General features: G+C 52.4%; 1 protein-coding gene across 4 annotated transcripts in view; it reads right to left on the bottom strand.

Moving 5' to 3' along the window:
• Positions 1-24,339, bottom strand: part of LOC137347803 (tetratricopeptide repeat protein 28-like) — a 492,214-nt gene that overhangs the window by 419,551 nt on the left and 48,324 nt on the right. For all 4 annotated transcript variants that reach the window (XM_068012797.1, XM_068012799.1, XM_068012800.1 and 1 more), the window contains exons 7-9: positions 22,010-22,181; positions 16,574-17,650; positions 12,333-12,518 (exon numbers count right to left, since the gene is read on the bottom strand). In XM_068012797.1, coding sequence (XP_067868898.1) covers positions 12,333-12,518; positions 16,574-17,650; positions 22,010-22,181 — 1,435 coding nt within the window. The remainder of the gene's footprint in view (positions 1-12,332; positions 12,519-16,573; positions 17,651-22,009; positions 22,182-24,339) is intronic.

The following is a 24,339-nucleotide window of genomic DNA, read 5'->3' as shown; positions in this document are numbered from 1 at the left end:
GGTGAGACGGACGTGGGAGGCAATGACGAGGCGGGGAGCAAGCGGTGAGCAGACGGACGCGGGAGGCAATGATGAGGCGGGGAGCAAGCGGTGAGCAGACGGACATGGGAGGCAGCGATGAGCAGACGGACATGGGAGGCAGCCATGAGCAGACGGACATGGGAGGCAGCCATGAGCAGACGGACATGGGAGGCAGCCATGAGCAGACGGACATGGGAGGCAGCCATGAGCAGACGGACATGGGAGGCAGCCATGAGCAGACGGACATGGGAGGCAGCCATGAGCAGACGGACATGGGAGGCAGCCATGAGCAGACGGACATGGGAGGCAGCCATGAGCAGACGGACATGGGAGGCAGCCATGAGCAGACGGACATGGGAGGCAGCCATGAGCAGACGGACATGGGAGGCAGCCATGAGCAGACGGACATGGGAGGCAGCCATGAGCAGACGGACATGGGAGGCAGCCATGAGCAGACGGACATGGGAGGCAGCCATGAGCAGACGGACATGGGAGGCAGCCATGAGCAGACGGACATGGGAGGCAGCCATGAGCAGACGGACATGGGAGGCAGCCATGAGCAGACGGACATGGGAGGCAGCCATGAGCAGACGGACATGGGAGGCAGCCATGAGCAGACGGACATGGGAGGCAGCCATGAGCAGACGGACATGGGAGGCAGTGATGAGGCGGGGAGCAAGCGCTGAGCAGACGGACGCGGGAGGCAGTGATGAGGCGGGGAGCAAGCGGTGAGCAGACGGACATGGGAGGCAGTGATGAAGCGGGGAGCAAGCGTTGAGCAGACGGACATGGGAGGCAGCGGTGAGCAGACGGACATGGGAGGCAGCGATGAGGCGGGGAGCAAGCGCTGAGCAGACGGACGCGGGAGGCAGTGATGAGGCGGGGAGCAAGCGGTGAGCAGACGGACATGGGAGGCAGCGGTGAGCAGACGGACATGGGAGGCAGTGATGAAGCGGGCAGCAAGCATTGAGCAGACGGACATGGGAGGCAGCGGTGAGCAGACGGACATGGGAGGCAGTGATGAAGCGGGGAGCAAGCGGTGAGCAGACGGACATGGGAGGCAGCGATGAGGCGGGGGCCAAGTGGTGAGCAGACAGACGTGGGAGGCAGCGATGAGGCGGGGGTCAAGTGGTGAGACGGGCGCGGGAGGCAGCGAAGAGGAGAGGAGCAAGCGGTGAGACGGACGTGGGAGGCAATGACAAGGCGGGGAGCAAGCGGTGAGCAGACGGACATGGGAGGCAGCGATGAGGCGGGGAGCAAGCGCTGAGCAGACGGACGCGGGAGGCAGTGATGAGGCGGGGAGCAAGCGGTGAGCAGACGGACATGGGAGGCAGCGGTGAGCAGACGTATATGGGAGGCAGTGATGAAGCGGGCAGCAAGCATTGAGCAGACGGACATGGGAGGCAGCGGTGAGCAGACGGACATGGGAGGCAGTGATGAAGCGGGGAGCAAGCGGTGAGCAGACGGACATGGGAGGCAGCGATGAGGCGGGGGCCAAGTGGTGAGCAGACAGACGTGGGAGGCAGCGATGAGGCGGGGGTCAAGTGGTGAGACGGGCGCGGGAGGCAGCGAAGAGGAGAGGAGCAAGCGGTGAGACGGACGTGGGAGGCAATGACGAGGCGGGGAGCAAGCGGTGAGCAGACGGACGCGGGAGGCAATGATGAGGCGGGGAGCAAGCGGTGAGCAGACGGACATGGGAGGCAGCGATGAGGCGGGGAGCAAGCGTTGAGCAGACGGACGCGGGAGGCAGTGATGAGCAGACGGATATGGGAGGCAGTGATGAAGCGGGGAGCAAGCGTTGAGCAGACGGACATGGGAGGCAGCGATGAGGCGGGGAGCAAGCGTTGAGCAGACGGACGCGGGAGGCAGTGATGAGGCGGGGAGCAAGTGGTGAGCAGACGGACGCGGAGGCAGTGATGAGGCGGGGAGCAAGCGGTGAGCAGACGGACATGGGAGGCAGTGATGAAGTGGGGAGCAAGCGTTGAGCAGACGGACATGGGAGGCAGCGGTGAGCAGACTGACATGGGGGGCAGCGATGAGCAGATGGACATGGGAGGCAGCGATGAGGCGGGGAGCAAGCGTTGAGCAGACAGATGCGGGAGACAGCGATGAGGCGGGGAGCAAGCGGTGAGCAGACGGACATGGGAGGCAGTGATGAAGCGGGGAGCAAGCGGTGAGACGGACGTGGGAGGCAATGACGAGGCGGGGAGCAAGCAGTGAGCAGACGGACGCGGGAGGCAGCGATGAGGCGCGGAGCAAGCGGTGAGCAGACGGACATGGGAGGCAGCGATGAGCGGACGGACATGGGAGGCAGCGATGAGGCGACGGACATGGGAGGCAGCGATGAGGCAGGGTGCAAGCGATGAGCAGACGGACATGGGAGGCAGCCATGAGCAGACGGACATGGGAGGCAGCCATGAGCAGACGGACATGGGAGGCAGCCATGAGCAGACGGACATGGGAGGCAGCCATGAGCAGACGGACATGGGAGGCAGTGATGAGGCGGGGAGCAAGCGCTGAGCAGACGGACGCGGGAGGCAGTGATGAGGCGGGGAGCAAGCGGTGAGCAGACGGACATGGGAGGCAGTGATGAAGCGGGGAGCAAGCGGTGAGCAGACGGACATGGGAGGCAGCGATGAGCAGACGGACATGGGAGGCAGCGATGAGGCGACGGACATGGGAGGCAGCGATGAGGCGACGGACATGGGAGGCAGCGATGAGGCGACGGACATGGGAGGCAGCGATGAGGCGACGGACATGGGAGGCAGCGATGAGGCGGGGAGCAAGCGGTGAGCAGACGGACATGGGAGGCAGCGATGAGCAGACGGACATGGGAGGCAGCCATGAGCAGACGGACATGGGAGGCAGCCATGAGCAGACGGACATGGGAGGCAGCCATGAGCAGACGGACATGGGAGGCAGCCATGAGCAGACGGACATGGGAGGCAGCCATGAGCAGACGGACATGGGAGGCAGCCATGAGCAGACGGACATGGGAGGCAGCCATGAGCAGACGGACATGGGAGGCAGCCATGAGCAGACGGACATGGGAGGCAGCCATGAGCAGACGGACATGGGAGGCAGCCATGAGCAGACGGACATGGGAGGCAGCCATGAGCAGACGGACATGGGAGGCAGCCATGAGCAGACGGACATGGGAGGCAGCCATGAGCAGACGGACATGGGAGGCAGCCATGAGCAGACGGACATGGGAGGCAGCCATGAGCAGACGGACATGGGAGGCAGCCATGAGCAGACGGACATGGGAGGCAGCCATGAGCAGACGGACATGGGAGGCAGCCATGAGCAGACGGACATGGGAGGCAGCCATGAGCAGACGGACATGGGAGGCAGCCATGAGCAGACGGACATGGGAGGCAGCCATGAGCAGACGGACATGGGAGGCAGCCATGAGCAGACGGACATGGGAGGCAGTGATGAGGCGGGGAGCAAGCGCTGAGCAGACGGACGCGGGAGGCAGTGATGAGGCGGGGAGCAAGCGGTGAGCAGACGGACATGGGAGGCAGTGATGAAGCGGGGAGCAAGCGTTGAGCAGACGGACATGGGAGGCAGCGGTGAGCAGACGGACATGGGAGGCAGCGATGAGGCGGGGAGCAAGCGCTGAGCAGACGGACGCGGGAGGCAGTGATGAGGCGGGGAGCAAGCGGTGAGCAGACGGACATGGGAGGCAGCGGTGAGCAGACGGACATGGGAGGCAGTGATGAAGCGGGCAGCAAGCATTGAGCAGACGGACATGGGAGGCAGCGGTGAGCAGACGGACATGGGAGGCAGTGATGAAGCGGGGAGCAAGCGGTGAGCAGACGGACATGGGAGGCAGCGATGAGGCGGGGGCCAAGTGGTGAGCAGACAGACGTGGGAGGCAGCGATGAGGCGGGGGTCAAGTGGTGAGACGGGCGCGGGAGGCAGCGAAGAGGAGAGGAGCAAGCGGTGAGACGGACGTGGGAGGCAATGACGAGGCGGGGAGCAAGCGGTGAGCAGACGGACGCGGGAGGCAATGATGAGGCGGGGAGCAAGCGGTGAGCAGACGGACATGGGAGGCAGCGATGAGGCGGGGAGCAAGCGTTGAGCAGACGGACGCGGGAGGCAGTGATGAGCAGACGGATATGGGAGGCAGTGATGAAGCGGGGAGCAAGCGTTGAGCAGACGGACATGGGAGGCAGCGATGAGGCGGGGAGCAAGCGTTGAGCAGACGGACGCGGGAGGCAGTGATGAGGCGGGGAGCAAGTGGTGAGCAGACGGACGCGGAGGCAGTGATGAGGCGGGGAGCAAGCGGTGAGCAGACGGACATGGGAGGCAGTGATGAAGTGGGGAGCAAGCGTTGAGCAGACGGACATGGGAGGCAGCGGTGAGCAGACTGACATGGGGGGCAGCGATGAAGCGGGGAGCAAGCGGTGAGCAGACGGACATGGGAGGCAGTGATGAGGCGGGGAGCAAGCGGTGAGCAGACGGACATGGGAGGCAGTGATGAGGCGGGGAGCAAGCAGTGAGCAGACGGACATGGGAGGCAGCGATGAGGCGGGGATCAAGTGGTGAGCTGACGGACGTGGGAGGCAGCGATGAGGCGGGGGTCAAGTGGTGAGCAGACGGAAGTGGGGGGCAGCGATGAGGCGGGGAGCAGCGATGAGGCGAGGAGCAAGCGGTGAGCAGACGGACATGGAAGGCAGTGATGAGGCGGGGGTCAAGTGGTGAGCAGACAGACGCGGGAGGCAGCGATGAGGCGAGTAGCAAGCGGTGAGCAGCAAGCGGTGAGCAGACGGACATGGGAGGCATCGATGAGGCGGGGAGCAAGCAGTGAGCAGACGGACGTGGGAGGCAGTGATGAGGCGGGGAGCAAGCGGTGAGCAGACGGACATGGGAGGCAGCGATGAACAGACGGACATGGGAGGCAGCGATGAGCAGACGGACATGGGAGGCAGCCATGAGCAGACGGACATGGGAGGCAGCCATGAGCAGACGGACATGGGAGGCAGCCATGAGCAGACGGACATGGGAGGCAGTGATGAGGCGGGGAGCAAGCGCTGAGCAGACGGACGCGGGAGGCAGTGATGAGGCGGGGAGCAAGCGGTGAGCAGACGGACATGGGAGGCAGCGGTGAGCAGACGGACATGGGAGGCAGCGATGATGCGGGGAGCAAGCAGTGAGCAGACGGACATGGGAGGCAGCGTGAGGCGGGGAGCAAGCGGTGAGCAGACGGACATGGGAGGCAGTGATGATGCGGGGTGCAAGCGGTGAGCAGACGGACATGGGAGGCAGTGATGAAGCGGGGTGCAAGCGGTGAGCAGACGGACATGGGAGGCAGTGATGAAGCGGGGAGCAAGCGGTGAGCAGACGGACATGGGAGGCAGCGATGAGCAGACGGACATGGGAGGCAGCGATGAGGCGACGGACATGGGAGGCAGCGATGAGGCGACGGACATGGGAGGCAGCGATGAGGCGACGGACATGGGAGGCAGCGATGAGGCGACGGACATGGGAGGCAGCGATGAGGCGACGGACATGGGAGGCAGCGATGAGGCGGGGAGCAAGCGGTGAGCAGACGGACATGGGAGGCAGCGATGAGCAGACGGACATGAGAGGCAGCGATGAGCAGACGGACATGGGAGGCAGCCATGAGCAGACGGACATGGGAGGCAGCCATGAGCAGACGGACATGGGAGGCAACCATGAGCAGACGGACATGGGAGGCAGCCATGAGCAGACGGACATGGAAGGCAGCCATGAGCAGACGGACATGGGAGGCAGCCATGAGCAGACGGACATGGGAGGCAGCCATGAGCAGACGGACATGGGAGGCAGTGATGAGGCGGGGAGCAAGCGCTGAGCAGACGGACGCGGGAGGCAGTGATGAGGCGGGGAGCAAGCGGTGAGCAGACGGACATGGGAGGCAGTGATGAAGCGGGGAGCAAGCGTTGAGCAGACGGACATGGGAGGCAGCGGTGAGCAGACGGACATGGGAGGCAGCGATGAGGCGGGGAACAAGCGCTGAGCAGACGGACGCGGGAGGCAGTGATGAGGCGGGGAGCAAGCGGTGAGCAGACGGACATGGGAGGCAGCGGTGAGCAGACGGACATGGGAGGCAGTGATGAAGCGGGGAGCAAGCATTGAGCAGACGGACATGGGAGGCAGCGGTGAGCACACGGACATGGGAGGCAGTGATGAAGCGGGGAGCAAGCGGTGAGCAGACGGACATGGGAGGCAGTGATGAGGCGGGGGCCAAGTGGTGAGCAGACAGACGTGGGAGGCAGCGATGAGGCGGGGGTCAAGTGGTGAGACGGGCGCGGGAGGCAGCGAAGAGGAGAGGAGCAAGCGGTGAGACGGACGTGGGAGGCAATGACGAGGCGGGGAGCAAGCGGTGAGCAGACGGACGCGGGAGGCAATGATGAGGCGGGGAGCAAGCGGTGAGCAGACGGACATGGGAGGCAGCGATGAGCAGACAGACATGGGAGGCAGCCATGAGCAGACGGACATGGGAGGCAGCCATGAGCAGACGGACATGGGAGGCAGCCATGAGCAGACGGACATGGGAGGCAGCCATGAGCAGACGGACATGGGAGGCAGCCATGAGCAGACGGACATGGGAGGCAGCCATGAGCAGACGGACATGGGAGGCAGCCATGAGCAGACGGACATGGGAGGCAGCCATGAGCAGACGGACATGGGAGGCAGCCATGAGCAGACGGACATGGGAGGCAGCCATGAGCAGACGGACATGGGAGGCAGCCATGAGCAGACGGACATGGGAGGCAGCCATGAGCAGACGGACATGGGAGGCAGCCATGAGCAGACGGACATGGGAGGCAGCCATGAGCAGACGGACATGGGAGGCAGTGATGAGGCGGGGAGCAAGCGCTGAGCAGACGGACGCGGGAGGCAGTGATGAGGCGGGGAGCAAGCGGTGAGCAGACGGACATGGGAGGCAGTGATGAAGCGGGGAGCAAGCGTTGAGCAGACGGACATGGGAGGCAGCGGTGAGCAGACGGACATGGGAGGCAGCGATGAGGCGGGGAGCAAGCGCTGAGCAGACGGACGCGGGAGGCAGTGATGAGGCGGGGAGCAAGCGGTGAGCAGACGGACATGGGAGGCAGCGGTGAGCAGACGGACATGGGAGGCAGTGATGAAGCGGGCAGCAAGCATTGAGCAGACGGACATGGGAGGCAGCGGTGAGCAGACGGACATGGGAGGCAGTGATGAAGCGGGGAGCAAGCGGTGAGCAGACGGACATGGGAGGCAGCGATGAGGCGGGGGCCAAGTGGTGAGCAGACAGACGTGGGAGGCAGCGATGAGGCGGGGGTCAAGTGGTGAGACGGGCGCGGGAGGCAGCGAAGAGGAGAGGAGCAAGCGGTGAGACGGACGTGGGAGGCAATGACGAGGCGGGGAGCAAGCGGTGAGCAGACGGACGCGGGAGGCAGTGATGAGGCGGGGAGCAAGTGGTGAGCAGACGGACGCGGAGGCAGTGATGAGGCGGGGAGCAAGCGGTGAGCAGACGGACATGGGAGGCAGTGATGAAGTGGGGAGCAAGCGTTGAGCAGACGGACATGGGAGGCAGCGGTGAGCAGATTGACATGGGGGGCAGCGATGAGGCGGGGAGCAAGCGGTGAGCAGACGGACATGGGAGGCAGTGATGAGGCGGGGAGCAAGCGGTGAGCAGACGGACGCGGGAGGCAATGATGAGGCGGGGAGCAAGCGGTGAGCAGACGGACATGGGAGGCAGCCATGAGCAGACGGACATGGGAGGCAGCCATGAGCAGACGGACATGGGAGGCAGCCATGAGCAGACGGACATGGGAGGCAGCGGTGAGCAGACTGACATGGGGGGCAGCGATGAAGCGGGGAGCAAGCGGTGAGCGGGGAGTTCCAGGATTTTGACCCAGCGGCAGTGAAGGAACGGCGATATAGTTCCAAGTCAGGATGGTGTGTGACTTGGAGGGGAACTTGCAGGTGGTGGTGTTCCCATGCATCTGCTGCCCTGGTCCTTCTAGGTGGTAGAGGTCGCGGGTTTGGAAGGTGCTGTCCAAGGAGCCTTGGTGCATTGCTGCAGTGCATCTTGTAGATTGTACACACTGCTGCCACCGTGCGTCGGTGGTGGAGGGAGTGAATATTTGTAGATGGGGTGCCAATCAAACGGGCTGCTTTGTCCTGGATGGTTTCGAGTTTCTTGAGTGTTGTTGGAGCTGCACCCATCCAGGCAAGTGGACAGTATTCCATCACACTCCTGACTTGTGCCGTGTAGATGGTGGACAGGCTTTGGGGAGTCAGGAGGTGAGTTACTCGCCACAAGATTCCTAGCCTCTGACCTGCTCTTGTAGCCACGGTATTTATATGGCTGCTCCAGTTCAGGGTCTGGTTAATGGTAGCCCCTAGGATGTTGATAGTGGGGGATTCAGCGATGGTAATGCCATTGAATGTCAAGGGGAGATGGCGAGATTCTCTCTTGTTTGAGATGGTCATTTCCTGGCACTTGTGTGGCGGGAATATTACTTGCCACTTATCAGCCCAAACCTGGATATTGTCCAAGTCTTGCTGCATTTCTACATGGACTGCTTCAGTATCTGAGGAGTCACGAATGGTGCTGAACATTGTGCAATCATCAGTGAACATCCCCACTTCTGACCTTATGATTGAAGGAAGGTCATTGATGAAGCAGCTGAAGATGGTTGGGCCTAGGACACTACCCTGAGGAACTCCTGCAGTGATGTCCTGGAGCTCAGATGATTGACCTCCAAGAACCACAACCATCTTCCTTTGTGCTAGGTATGACTCCAGCCAGCAAAGGGTTTTCCCCCTGATTCCCATTGACCTCAGTTTTGCTCGGGTCCTTGATGCCATACTCGGTCAAATACTGCCTTGATGTCAAGGGCAGTCACTCTCACCTCACCACTTGAGTTCAGCTGTTTTGTCCATGTTTGAACCAAGGCTGTAATGAGGTCAGGAGCTGAGTGGCCCTGGCGGAACCCAAACTGAGCGTCACTGCGCAGGTTATTGCTAAGCGTGCCGTTTGATGGCACTGCTGATGACACCTTCCATCACTTTACTGATGATTGAGAGTAGGCTGATGGGGCGTTAATTGTCCTGCTTTTTGTGTACAGGGCATACCTGGGCAATTTTCCACATTGCAGGGCAGATGCCAGTGTTGTAGTTGTACTGGAACAGCTTGGCTAGGGGCGCGGCAAGTTCTGGAGCATAGGTCTTCAGTACTATTGCCGGAATATTGTCAGGGCCCAAAGCCTTTGCAGTATCCAGTGCCTTCAGTCGTTTCTTGATATTGCACGGAATGAATCGAATTGGCTGAAGTCTGGCATCTGTGATGCTGGGGACTTCAGGTGGAGGCCGAGATGGATCATCAACTCGGCACTTCTGGCTGAAGATTGTTGCAAATGCTTCAGCCTTATCTTTCGCACTGATGTGCTGGGCACCCCCATCATTGAGGATGGGGATATTTGTGGAGCCACCTCCTCCAGTTAGTTGTTTAATTGTCCACCACCATTCACACCTGCATGTGGCAGGACTGCAGAGCTTAGATCTGATCCGTTGGTTATGGGATCGATTAGCTCTGTCTATCACATGCTGCTTACACAGTTTGGAACGCAGATAGTCCTGTGCTGTAGCTTCACCAGGTTGACACCTCATTTTGAGGTATGCCTGGTGCTGCTCCTGGCATGCCCTCCTGCACTCTTCATTGAACCAGGGTTGGTCTCCTGGCTTGATGGTAATGGTAGAGTGGGGGATATGCCGGGCCATGAGGTTACAGATTGTGGTTGAGTACAATTCTGCTGCTGCTGATGGCCCACAGCGCCTCATGGATACCCAGTTTTGCATTGCTAGATCTGTTCGAAATCTATCCCATTTAGCACGGTGGTAGTGCCACACAACACGAAGGAGGGTATCCTCAATGTGAAGGCAGGACTTCGCCTCCACAACGACTGTGCGGTGGTCACTCCTACCAATACTGTCATGGACAGATGCATCTGCGGCAGGCAGATTGGTGAGGATGAGGTCTAGTATGTTTTCCCTTCTTATTGGTTCCCTCACCACCTGCCGCAGACTCAGTCTAGCAGAAATGTCCTTTAGGACTCAGCCAGCCCGGTGAATAGTGGTGCTACCAAGCCACTCTTGGTGATGGACATTGAAGTCCCCCACCCAGAGTACATTTTGTGCCCTCGCCACCCTCAGTGCTTCCTCCAAGTGCTGTTCAACATGGAGGAGTACTGACTCATCAGCTGAGGGAGGGCGGTAGGTGGTAATCAGTAGGAGGTTTCCTAGCCCATGTTTGACCTGATGCCATGAGACTTCATGGTGTCCAGAGTCGATGTTGAGGACTCCCAGGGCAACTCCCTCCCTACTGTATACCACTGTGCCACCATCTCTGGTGGGTCTGTCCTGCCGGTGGGACAGGACATACCCGGGGATGGTGATGACAGTGTCTGGGACATTGTCAGGTATGATTCTGCGAGTATGACTATGTCAGGCTGTTGCTTGACTAGTCTGTGGGACAACTCTCCCAACTTTGGCACAAGCCCCCAGATGTTAGTAAGGAGGACTTTGCAGGGTCGACAGGGCTGGGTTTGCCTTTGCCGTTGTCGTTTCCGGTTCCTAGGTCAATGCCGGGTGGTCCGTCCAGTTTCATTCCTTTTTATTGACTTCGTAGCGGTTAGACACAACTGAGTGCCGCAATAGGCCATTTCAGAGAGCATGTAAGAGTCGACCATATTGCTATATGCAATATGGCACTCAGGGTAGCACATGGCACTCAGAGTACTCCAGAGATTACTAGCTTAAAGGTCCTGCTCTTTAATTTCATTTCACTAGCTTGTGCAACTCTGCCTGTAGGATTGGAACCCTTTACCTGCCTATAGCATTGACTCCCACATGGACCACAACTTCTGGCTGTTCCTCTTCTCCCCTCAAAACATTCTGCACCCTCTCAGTGATGTCCTTTATCCTGGAACCAGGGAGGCAATACACGATGCAGGACTCAGGTCAGCAGTGGCAGAAAGCCTGTCAATCCCCCTAACTATCAAACCCTTCTATGACTACTGCATTTCTACATTTGCCATTCCCACCCCCACCCTGCCATGCAGTCACTTCCTCACCAGTGCCACAGATGTACTCTAGACTGCACTCCTCCAGGTTTTGTCACACTGGTTATTCAGCACTGATAATTGGTTTGAAAGTCACATTCCTGGAGGATACCTCCCTCTTATACCCTGCCGGATGGCTGTCCATGTACTATCCTCCTGAACTCTCTGAAGCTGTGGGGTGACTGCCTCCTGGAATGTGAGCTCCAAGAAACCCTTAGCCTACTGCCTGCCCTGTAGTGACTCCAAGCACTCCTCACGCTCGGAAACCCTGTGCTCAAGCTCAAGCAACGGGAAGCATTTCTTGAACACATAATGAAGGGCACATAAAACACCCTGGAGTTCCCAACGGGCACAGCAATTGTAGGCAATGGGTCTCAGTTGTCCCAACATTTACTTAAAAGTCTATCTACTTATATAATGCATACATATTTTAGCTTAGTATCCCCTTACCCCTATTTATTATTTAATTATTTATTTTTATATACCAGAATTTTATTTAATGCAATTTAGATACATTTAATTTTGGTATCCTCTACCACATTTAATGCTATCTCTTTACAACTAACTACTCCAATTATTTATATATTTCCTGTCACCCTTTGTTGTAAAGCACTTAGCCCCTCCTTCCACTCTCACCAAATTCCCGCTGCCACTCTGTTTAGCAGATACTCCCAGCTCTATGGGCACAGCTCTCATGTGAGCCCTCACTGAGCATACATGGAGTAATCTCAGTGTAAACATATTATCAATAGCCATTATTCTCCTTGCACGGAAAAAGGTCAGTGGCCTTAAGGTGGTCATAATATTCAGAAATGGTTTCCTAAAATCTGCTCTGACGCTTCGGCCGACGCGGTCCGCACGGACGCTTTGGCTGTCCAAGTCCGCACTGATACTTCAATTCGCCTGGTCATTCCTGAGTTCTCAATATGTGCTCTTTCTGGTCATGTGAAGCCCTGGGCCCGCAATATTAATTGTATATTAATTGTGTTTAATTGTATCCAGGTGGTGGGCATTAATTGGGGTTTCACTTGAAACTGTGGTATGGTTGAATTAGGAGATGTGTGCTTGTATTGTCCAACTCTGTAAGTAAATGTCAGACTGAATTAAAGATCGGCTCCAGTACTATCCTTCACCAACTGGCTTTATGGAATCAAACACAAAGTACAAATACAGGATTTAAAATCAGCGCAATGGTCAGTCTCGCTCACCTACCTGTATGAGATGTTTGTCTGGCACAATCAGGAGGTTGCTGCCTTCCTGCAGCTCCTCTAGCAGCTCAGTTACAGGTCCAAAGAGCAGAAAGTACATCCTTTTCCAGTGCTCAATCTCCTTCTCATTTTCCGGCAGACTCCCTGCTGTCTCAGAATCCTTAACCGAAGAACGGGGCATCCGCCATCTCTGAAGCAGGAAGATATCAGAACAAGGGGGAGAGTGGGGCTGGTCATCCTTAGGTACAGAAGTCACTTTTGAATTTTTAACTGTTTACATTTTAAAGTCTTCTGAAATAAAAGTGTTTCCATCAAAATCCCATGTTAAAAATCAGTTCATTATTATAATATTCCTTTACAGTTGTCATGCTCACGCATGGAGAAATTATGGACTATATAATGAACTTATAAAACAAACCCAAAACAGGCACTTTTCCTGAAAAATAAGATAGAGTCAAGAGGTCAGGTGATCTTATCCTGTACTGCCAATGCCCATGGAAACTACAAGAACCCTGAGTCAATCTTCATGTCTGGACCAGCCTTGGGGAAGGCATTAAAATGTAAACAGCCCATTCTGTGTTAATGGAATGGGTGTGAAAACTCCACTTTATCAAAATGGAATGAAGATGGGAGACACTCAGGCTCCATTGTCTAACAATGGCCCCACCATCAGATACCCTTCATGAGGACAATGGTAAGGAGAAACCATTACAGGACAGAAACCAGGTGTCTGATAAGGAGCTTAATAAAAGTATATGCTGGGCATACAAAGGTAGAGAGACAGAGATTCCACCTGCTTCAGTAGAAGAAAAAGGACCCTGCCTAAAAACACCATTTTTAAACCACAAGTAGACAGTGATTGGAAGTGGGCTTGAACTCCCTACCTGAGAAACTGTACCAGGGCTTTCAACATTGATCTGTGACAGAATTACAACAAAAAGACTGCAACAACGCATTCGCCCTCCTGAAACTTGCCAAGTTTTGTCTTCAGTTAATCAGGAAAAAGGAAAAACAGGACTGCACTGTTTTTTTTAAATCTTCACCCCAGAGAAGAACGCAAGGTTTACAGTGAACTCTTTTAAAAACCATCAGGCCAAAATGCATGTTATCTTCTGACCCTATTTTTTCTTGTTTGTGCGTGTGTGGGGCTGTGTGCGTGTGAGAGTGTGCGAAAGTTGCGAATATTTTCAGGTGTTGTTTTACAAGCAGTTATCTTTCTTTAAACCTAGAGGAAATCTGTTATTTGTTTGTTGACCATTAAAACACTCAGGGGTTAAAACACATTTCTAACAAAAATGCTGTCTTCAGTCAGTTGAGAGGTGAAAAAGGGAAACCATCCCTATTATTTCCCACCAGTCCGTAACACAGTTTAGTTCTCATCTTCCCCCTCAACCGCCCCCGAGTTTTTTATATCTGACCCACAACCGAGTCTCCTCAGTCGGATTCTTGTAAGTGCCCAAATTTTAAAGGAGTTGGAATGTCACCAACTTCCAGTGAGCACAAGCAAAAAAGCTGTCCATGTCAAAACTAGGTGAGAATGTGTGTTGTGAGGAAGATGCAAAGCGGCTTCAAGGGGATTTGGACAGACTTAGTGAGTGGGCAAGAACATGGCAGATGGAATATAATGTGGAAAAATGTGAGGTTATCTACTTTGTTAGGAGGAACAGATGTGCAGAGTATTTCTTAAATGGTAAGAGATTAGAAAGTGTAGATGTACAAAGGGACCTGGGTGTTCTTGTCAATAAGTCACTGAAAGCTAACATGCAGGTGCAGCAAGCAATTTGGAAGGCTAATGGTATGTTAGCCTTTATCACAAGAGGATTTGAGTACAGGAGTAGTGAAGTCTTGCTTCAATTGTATAGAACCTTGGTTAGACTGCACCTGGAGTACTGTGTGCAGTTTCGGTCCCGTTACCTTAAGAAGGATATTATTGCCAGAGAGGGAGTGCAACGAAAGTTCACCAGACTTGTTCCCAGGATGGCGGGACTGTCCTATGAAGAGAGATTGGGGAAACTGGGCCTGTATTCTCTGGAGTTTTGAAGAATGAGAGGTGATCTCTTTGAAACCTGCAAAATACTTAAAGGGATAGACAGGGTAGATGCAGCTAAGATATTTCCCCTGGTTGGGGACAACATTTCAAAATAAGGGGGAAGCCAGATGCGGAGAAATTTCTTTACTCAGAGGGCTGTGAATCTTTGGAATTATATACCCCAGAGGGCTGTGGAAGCTCAGTCATTGAGTATGTTTAAAGCAGATATTGACAGATTTCTAAATACCAATGACATAAAGGGATATACGGATAGTGTGGGGAGAAAGGCATTGAAGTGCATGACCAGCCATGATCTTATTGCATGGTGGGCAGGCTCGATGGGCTGAATGGCCTATTCCTGCTCCTATGTTTCTATGTTCTTCCTATGTCATAAACTAATCAAAGTAAGTATCCACGTCAGTCTGTCAGCCAATAAGATGGAGACTGGACAGAACGTACCGCAGGAGTTACTTCATAAAAAGTTGATTCAAATGGTAAGCAGAGTCTATTTAAACAGTCTCTAGGAACTAAAGCAAACAGAGTCTATTTAAATAGAGTATGAGCTACAGCAAACAGAGTCTATTTCAACAGTTTCTATAAACTACAGCACAGAATCTATTTAATCAGAATCCCTACAAACTAGTCTATTTCAAGTCTTTGCGAACTATGGCAAACAGACTCAACTGAAACTACAGCAAAGTTTCCTGATGAAAGCAGTATTATTTTTCAAGCGAAATGCAGTGACTGGAGGATAGTTACATAATACAAATTATGCATAAAATCAATCCTAGTTGCTTACAGCAGTGTGTTCTCCAGGTTTGATTTAAAGAGAATTACCCAATTATCTCTATTTTATCCGGAACTTGTGGTCTCACTATATGAAGCCAAAACTAATCAGCTTTAAATTTCCATTGCTATTAGAACAGCCTTAAGGACCTCTTTAGAAATGCGTTATGTCAGCATAGAGCTGAAGACTTGTACCTATCAAAGCCAAGAAGCATTTGCAGACTAGGCTGACAGTTATTGAAGAATGGATCAGCTAAATCTCTGCAATATGATTTTTGTTGCTTTGGTAATAGAAAGGATAAAACTTACCACCAGATCGAGGCTGTAGTTAGGCTCTCACTGAGTCAGACTAACCTACCATGGAAAACAACACAAGAGTCCAGCCCTTTCCTCATGCAGCATGCACAAGCATGTGCATTTTCCAGGATGGTTCAATCAATAAGCAAACAGGAGCTGATTTTGTCGCTCTCTAGCCCCAGGACCATCCAGGCAATTCTACCACTGCCCTAACTGAAATCAGCAGAGACTGGGATCAGTGTTGGGACCTGTGTGGTATGCATGGCTCAGTATCGTACTCAACAGCACATCACCCACCAGGCCATTCCTAACTTCCTCACCCAATCTTGCATTTCTATAGCACCTTTCATGTCCTCAGTATTATCCAAAGCAATGTACAGCCAATTAAGTACTTTTTGAAGCATAGCCACTGATGAAATGTGGGTAACCCAGCAGCCAATTTGCACACACCACAACCAGCAATGGATCAATGACCTGATAATCTGTTCTAGTGATGTTGGTCAAGGAATAAATATTGGCCAGAACACCGGGGGAGAACTCCCCTGCTCTACTTTGAAATAGTGCCACGGGATCTTTTACGTCCTCCACAGAGGACAGACAAGTAAAGCCTGGCTGGGATATAAAATTAAAACACGACCCGGGCACAGCCCGACCACAGCCAACCCGAACCTGACCCGGGCCCAAGTCCTTCAATTTTTTCGCGCCCAACCCAACACGAATATCATTCATCCATTCTGGCAGCGGCTATTCCTAAGTTGTGGGGAATCATGGGTAAGCCTGATCCTGTGACTTCCCAGAAGCAGCTCTGTCCAGCCCGACCCGACCCGAGCCTGAATGCTGGACTCAGAATATAGACCCAACCCGAACCCAACACATGTAGTCAGGTCTTATCGGGTTCGGGTCGGGTAGCCAGGCTTTACAGACAAGGCCTCAGTTTAACATCTCATTCAAAAGGCGACAACTCTGACAGTTCCTCAGTACAGCACTGCAGCACCAGCCTAGATCTTGTGCTCAAGTCTCCGGAGCAGGGCTTGCACCCACAACTTTTTGACTCAGGTGAGAATGCAATCACTGAGCTAAGGCTGACACTATTACCCAGCACGGCATTCAGCATTTCCTCAGATAATCTTTACCTTGTTTAGTTTTCTGACATTGGTTTTCCTCAGCCTTCTTTTTGGGATGTTCCTGGCCTCAGTCTCGTAAAGTAGGGACCTGCTCTTCAGCAGCTGCAGGAATTGGAAGATCTGCCCATGAACAGCTTCTGACACAGCACTGCTAGTGGCATGAAAGCGGACCAGGCCTTCCTTCGCCTTCAGCACCCACACAAAAAGACCTGTTTCCACCAATGAATAGTACAACACCAGTCCAGAGAGGGCATCTAGGATGCTGTAAAGCTCCTCCACACTTGGGATGACTAATGCTGAAGATTCATCCATCATATTACACCACCCTGGGGGTTCCCACTTCATGAATGTGCATGTTAGAAATCTGTGTTTCCTGCCAGCCTCTGCATACTGAAGCGTCTTTACACGGTCACCTAGTTTTTCAAGGACTGACTGGATCCCATCATAGCTCTCCAAAAGAACATCATTGGTTTCTTTTGGTAGTGCGATTCCTTCAACTGTGTATTTCCTACTAAGCCAATGGTAATATGCTATCACTTCCTCAAAGGCCTTGCATCCTTTCATCAGTTCCTTTGCAGAGTAGGAGAACTGGCAGTTGCATGCAATCTTAAATTTACACTTGTAAATCAACTCATCCTCCCCAGACTCCTCTGCAGCTTCAAGAGCCTGTTCGTAGAAATATAAGGCATGCCGATACTGAGTGGTCCCTTTATAAACCTCTGCTAAACCCAGTGCAGCCTGGCACTTCAGTCTGGGATCATTCCCCCTGCTATCGTGATCCCAAGCTTGTTGGTACCAGTTTGCTGCTTCCTCTAAGTTCTCCGTTGTCCGGTATATGTCTCCGAGTCTAATCAATGCTGCTAATCGAAGTTGCCGCTCTCCAAGGGCTCTGGACAAGTTGAAGCTCTGGTGAGCGTGGGTCATGGCAAGATCGTAGTTACCGAGTGCTGTATGAACCATACCCATTGCTCCATGAGCCTCAGCTGCAGCTGGGCTGTTGCCCAGCATCTTGCTCAGCTCACAGTACTGCTGGTAGTTGATCACCGACTCATTGTAAAGCCCCAGTTTCTCTTGTAGTTTGGCAACCTGCAACACAAATAAACACAATGAGGTGGCACCTTCCAACAATACTTCCCAGCTCTCCAAATCCCTTCCAAAGGAATTTCAGCAAAGAAAACACTGGGGAGATGATCTCTTTTGTGTATGGGAAACACTCAGAAAAACAGCTGGAGACGCAATAAGCCAACTCCCTGTCCCCGTTGAGTCACCCCCAGGATTTCAACAATAAATGGTATTTATACAGTGCCCTGAACATAGTAAAACATCCCCAGGCACTTCACAGGAGTAATTATCAAACAAAATTTGGCACTGAGCCACATAAGGAGATATTATGACCGGTGACCAAAAACTTATTTTTTATTTTTATTTATTTAAAATTTTTTTTTATTTAGTCAAAGAGATAGGTTTTAAAAAGGAGAAAGAGGTGGAGAGACAGACAGGCAGGGAATTCCAGAGCTTAGGTCCCAGGCAGCTGAAGGCACAGCTACCAATGGTGCAGTAATTAAAATCAGGGATGCACGCAAAAGAGGCCAGAATGAGAAGAGCGCACTTCAGTTTGGGATCTCAGAGAGTTGTAAGGCTGGAGGAGGTTACAGAGAATAGGCAGGGGCATCCCTCGAGGTGTGGAGGTGGATTTTCAGCAGCAGCTGGGTTGCTGTCTTTCCCTCACACTCACCCCAATTCTGAGCACAAGTTCCTGCCCCAATGTAGCACACTTTCAGTTGCACTCTGCTTGATTAGTATCTGGTCAGAAGAGGGGTAAGAGGCATTTCAGGGCTACTGTCTCCACAACCTGAGATATCAGTATTTACATCTGAATAGTGGCACTCTGTAGAATTTGTTCAATCAGCTAGTGTTAAATTAAATGAGAAAAAAGCAGCAGTTAGTATCTTTCCCCTCCCCTTTTTGGCATAAACATACAGCATTAGTAGCTGAAGCTAGAATACTCAGTGATCCTTCTCCCCCACCCGCATACTTGACAATCTAAAAAAACTGGGACAGGCTGATGACAAGTTTCAAATGACTGATAGAGCCCTGAAAAAGCTGATAACCCAGAAAAAAAAACAATGTACAACTGAAGCATAGTCCTGAATAAAGGTCTATTACTTAAGGTTATGATTGGCATCTGTTATAGATATCCAGAGCAGGCATCCCCAGCTGATGAGGAGCTTTCTTCACAAATCGCTATGGCTTCCCATATAAGTCTTATTTGAAATACCTGAAGAGATGACACTGAGGTCCCACAGCGCCACCAGACAGGAACAAAAATTGTTAAAACAAATACCCGTGGGAACCACAAATATGAAACAATAATAACTATGTACAATATGGTGCCATTATCCAAGGTCACTGCTTCACGTTGACTAAGTTGAGTTCCCTTTTATTATACAGGATTTCACAACTTTTTAGTGTTTTGGGATTGTGATTTGTGCGTTTGTTCTGACATGAAAACTTTATTTTAATTTGTTCGAGGATGCGACTGTTACTGGCCAGGCCAGCATTTATTGCCTATCCCTAATTTCCCTTGAGAAGGTGGTGGTGAGCTGCCTTCTGAACCACTGCAGTCCAAATGCTGTAGGTACACTCACAGTGCTGTTAGGAAGGGAGTTCCGGGATTCTGACTCAGCGACAATGAAGGAGCAGCAATTTAGTTCTAAGTCAGGATTGTGTGTGGCTTGGAGGGGAACTTGCAGGTGGTGGTGTTCACATGCGTGTGCTTCCCTTGTCCTTCTAGGTGGTAGAGGTCGCAGGTTTGAAAGGTGCTGTTGAAGGGGGCTTGGTGAGTTGCTGCAGTGCATCTTGTAGATGGTACGTACTGCAGTCATTGTGCATTGGTGGTGAAGGGAGTGAATGTTTAAGGTGGTAAACAGGGTGCCAATCAGAACAGCTGCTTTATCCTGGATAATGTTGAGCTTCACCCAACCAGAGAAATGGAGAGTATTCCGTCACACTCCTGATTTGTGCCTTGTGGATGGTCAGGCTTTGGGGAGTCAGGAGGTGAGTTACTCACCGCAGAATTCCCAGCCTCTGACCTGCTTTTGTAGCCACAGTATTTATATGGCTATCCAGTTCAGTTTCTGGTCAATGGTAATCCTCAGGATGTTGATAATGGGATTTAGTGATCGTAATGCCATTGAATATCAAGGGGAGAGGGTTAGATTCTCTCTTGTTGGAGATGGTCATTGCCTGGCACATGTGTAGCATGAATGTTACTTGTCACATATCAGCCCAAGCCTGAATGTTGTCCAGGTCTTGCTGCATCTGGACACGGACTACTTCAGTACCTAAGGAATCGCAAGTGGTACTGAACACTGTGCAATCAACAGCAAACATCCCCACTTCTGACCTTATGATTGAAGGAAGGTCATTGATGAATCAGCTGAAGATGGTTGGGCCTAGGACACTACCCTGAGGAACTCCTGCAGTGATGTCCTGGGGCTGAGATGATTGATCCCCAACAACCACAACCATCTTCCTTTGCGCTAGGTATGACTCAACCAGCAGAGAGCTTTCCCCCTGATTCCCATTGACTCCAGTTTTGCTGAGGCTCCTTGATGCCATACTCAGTCAAATGCTGCCTTGATGTCAAGGGCAGTCACTCCCACCTCACCTCTGGAGTTCAGCTTTTTTATGCATATTTGGACCAGGGTGTAATGAGGTCAGAAGCTGCTTGGTCCTGGCAGAACCCAAATTGAGCATTGATAAGCAGGTTGTAACTGAGTACGGGACACATGATAGCACTGTTGATGATATATTCCATCAATCTGCTGATGATTGAGAGTAGACGGATGGCGTAGAAATTGGCTAGGTTGGATTTGTCCTTTTTTTTGTGGACAGGATGTACCTGGGCAATTTTCCACATTGTCGGGTAGATGCCAGTGTTGTCGCTGTATTGGAACAGCTTGGCCAGGGGCCCAGCAAGCTCTGAAGCACAGGTCTTCAGTACTGACTAAACCCCCAACACTCTCCTCAGACAGAGAGGAGAGTATTCCTGACTATCCCCCCACCCCCAACACTCTCCTCAGATGAAGGGCAGGAAGCATCAAAAAAAAATCCACTCCTTCCTTAACCATAAGATATTCTTTGCTCCCCTGGTCAGAGCAGTTTGGTCTCTGCACTGAAAGCCTACAATACAATGGAGCACCTTCGTCACCTGAGCACCTTTAGGATGGTAGATGCTTTGTTTGACCATTTCCTGCTCTAAAGAACAAAGAATAGTACAGTACAGGAACAGGCCATTCGGCCCTCCAAGCCTGTGCCAATCATGATGCCTGTCTAAACTAAAACCTTCTGCACTTCTGGGGTCTGTATCCCTCTATTCCCACCCTATCCATGTATTTGTCAAGATGCCTCTTAAATGTCGCTATCGTATCTGCTTCCACCACCTCCCCCGGCAGCAAGTTCCAGGCACTCACCACCCTCTGTGTAAAAGATTTGCCTCGCACATCCCCTCCAAACTTTGCCCCTCGCACCTTAAACCTATGTCCCCGAATAACTGACTTTTCCATCCTGGGAAAAAGCTTCTGACTATCCACTCTGTCCATGCCACTCACAACTTTGTAAACCTCTATCAGGTCACCCCTCCACCTCCGTCATTCCAGTGAAAACAATCCGAGTTTATCCAACCTCTCCTCATAGCTAATACCCTCCAGACCAGGCAACATCCTGGTAAACCTCTTCTGTACCCTCTCCAAAGCCTCCACATCCTTCTGGTAGTGTGGCAACCAGAATTGTATGCAATATTCCAAGTGTGGCCTAATGAAGGTTCTGTGCAGCTATAGCATGACTTGCCAATTTTTATACTCTATGCCCCGACCAATGAAGGCTATCATGCCATATGCCTTCTTGACTACCTTATCCACCTGCGTTGCCACTTTCAGTGATATGTGGACCTGTACGCCCAGATCTCTCTGCCTGTCAATACTTCTAAGGATTCTGCCATTTACTGTATACTCCCCACGTATTAGACCTTCCAAAATGCATTACCTCACATTTGTCCGGATTAAACTCCATCTGCCATTTCTCCGCCCAAGTCTCCAACCGATCTATATCCTGCTGTATCCTCTGACAATCCTCATCACTGTCCGCAACTCCACCAACCTTTGTGTCGTCCGCAAACTTACTAATCAGACAGCTACTCTGTAACCTTCTAGCAGAAGACACCCTTGTAAAATGGGTTGATAAATATCCTTCCCTGAGGTGGAATCTGCTCAAACATTAGAGGTTTTACTCACTAGTAATCCATAAATAATCTGAAACTAATCCAATCTGCAGCAGAGCCAATTTGATTAGGGTTCGATAATGGCCCACATTGTTATTCCCACTCTCAGCTCAGCTCACTCTCAAACATGATCAACAATTTCAGGAGATTTTGAAACTACCCACCTGATGATAAGCAGATGTTACATCCTGACAGTATCCTGTAGGTGGTCCCCCTATTAGATGCTCCAGGTACTTCTTCCCAAATGTCAATGCTTTCTGGTGCTGATGAATAGTACAGTAGGCCTTGGTCAGGTTCAGGTACACAGCCACCTCTCTCTCTGGGCTCCAGAATTCTCTGCAGCAAATACACAACAGCACTGAAGTCAGCATCACTTTGGTTTGTTACAAAATCCACTCTGCTTTGGAGAAAGGAAGGGAGTCTCAAGGGGAAGCACGAGGTGATGGCCAAGTATGATTGCTAAATACAGGGGCCTTCCAGGCACTGGATAACTTCATTATTCTACAACTACTCAGCAACCATTCCAATTACAATAGAACAAGCTCCAGTTTAGCACGGCTTGTCTCACTCTCACTTCTGAGGCAGAAGGCCATATGTTTTAAGCCCCTCGCCAGAATCTGAGCACATAATCCAGGCTGACGCTTCAGTGCAGTACCAAGGGAGGTGGGTTCTCATTTTAGTCAAACGGTTAATCACTGGGTGGTTTTTGCTGCCCTTCAGAGATGTTTGGTCTCTGCCCTGAAAATATCCAATGCGATGGAACACCTCCAACATCTGCAGCACTGCTGAGCAGGTTGGTACCTCTGTCTGACTCTTCAGCAGCTTATCAATCATATAGAAATCATTAAGAATTATGGCACAGGAGGCCATTTGGCCCACTATGTCTGTGTCGGTTGAAAAAGTGCTAACCAGCCTAATCCTACTTTCCAGCTCTTGGTCGATAGTCCTGCAGGTTACAGCACTTCAAGTATATATCCATGTAATTTTAAATGTGATGAGGGTTTCTGCCTCTACCACCCTTTCGGGCAAGTGAGTTTCAAATCTCATCACCCTCTGGGTGAAATAATTTCTCCTCATCTTCTTCTCGTCCTTCTGCCAATTACTTTAAATCTATGCCCCTGGTTATTCATCTCTCTAGGTGAAATATGCCCATCCTATCCATTCTATCTAGGCCCCTCATAATTTTATACACCTCAATTAAATTTCCCCTCAGTCTCCTCTGATCCAACAAAACAACCCCAGCCTATCCAATCTTTCCTCAGAGCTAGAATTATCCATTCCTGGCAACATCCTGGCAGCACAGCGGTGCAGTGGTTAGCACCGCAGCCTCACAGCTCCAGTGACCCGGGTTCAATTCTGGGTACTGCCTGTGCGGAGTTTGCAAGTTCTCCCTGTGACCGCGTGGGTTATCGCCGGGTGCTCTGGTTTCCTCCCACAGCCAAAGACTTGCAGGTTGATAGGTAAATTGGCCATTATAAATTGCCCCTAGTGTAGGTAGGTGATAGGGGAAGGTGGGGATGTGGTAGGAATATGGGATTAATGTAGGATTAGTATAAATGGGTGGTCGATGGTCGGCACAGACTCGGTGGGCTGAAGGGCCTGTTTCAGTGCTGTATCTCTAAATAAAATAAATAAATAAATCCCCTTATCCATTGCGATCACATCCTTCCTGTAATATGGTGACCAGAATTGTACGCAGTACTCTAGCTGTGGCCTAACTTGTGTTTTATATAGTTCTAACATGACCTGCCTGCTCTGTATTCCATGCCTTGAATAATAATGGGAAGTATCCCATATGCCTTCTTAACCACGAGCTGGAATTTTACTTTGTGGCAAAAGCCCTGCCCACCGGCAAAAAAAGTCGAGCCTGCCTCTGCCAGGCCTGGAAGCCACACAGCTATTTTGCATGGCCCTTAATTGGATGAGGTCGGGTTTTCAGCCCAAGGCAGGAAGGCCCATCTCCAAGAGCTGCCAGCCAATCAGCAGGCCAGCAGCTCCTCAGTCCCAGCAATGTCACCGGGAGCGGTGGCCACTGCCGGGACTGACAAGATGGAAGAGGCCCCGGGATAGAGGTAAGTGTGTGGGGCCTCACCGAGGGCAATCAGCTGGGCCCTGGCAAGGGGGTGTGGGGGGGGGGGGGGTCACACGAGAAGGTGTGGGGGACAGCGTTGCAACAGGGGAGGCTTGTGCTGTTGGGAGGGGGGTGTCCCTCTGTGAGGCACAAGGTGCCCGATCAGGAGGGCCCACCCCACAAGCCCGCAAGAAGGCCACCAGATTTAACTGGGTGGCCTCCCCAGGTAGCGAAGTGGCCTTTTGCCGTTGGCAATTAATTGGTCACTTAAGGGCCTTAATTGGCCTGGGTCAGGCAGGCCGCTTGCCACCTCCCCACCGCTGCTAAGATGCAGCGGGGGTGGGTAGGCAACAGGAATGGTGGCGCTCCCTTGCTATCCACCCACCACCACACCACACTCTCCCCCTCCCCCACCCCACCCAT

This window comes from Heterodontus francisci, chromosome 32 (genome assembly GCF_036365525.1).
Source record: "Heterodontus francisci isolate sHetFra1 chromosome 32, sHetFra1.hap1, whole genome shotgun sequence".
In the NCBI taxonomy this organism is placed as follows: domain Eukaryota; kingdom Metazoa; phylum Chordata; class Chondrichthyes; order Heterodontiformes; family Heterodontidae; genus Heterodontus; species Heterodontus francisci.
Note: the sequence above shows the minus strand (reverse complement) of the source record. Positions and strands in the feature narration are given on the sequence as shown.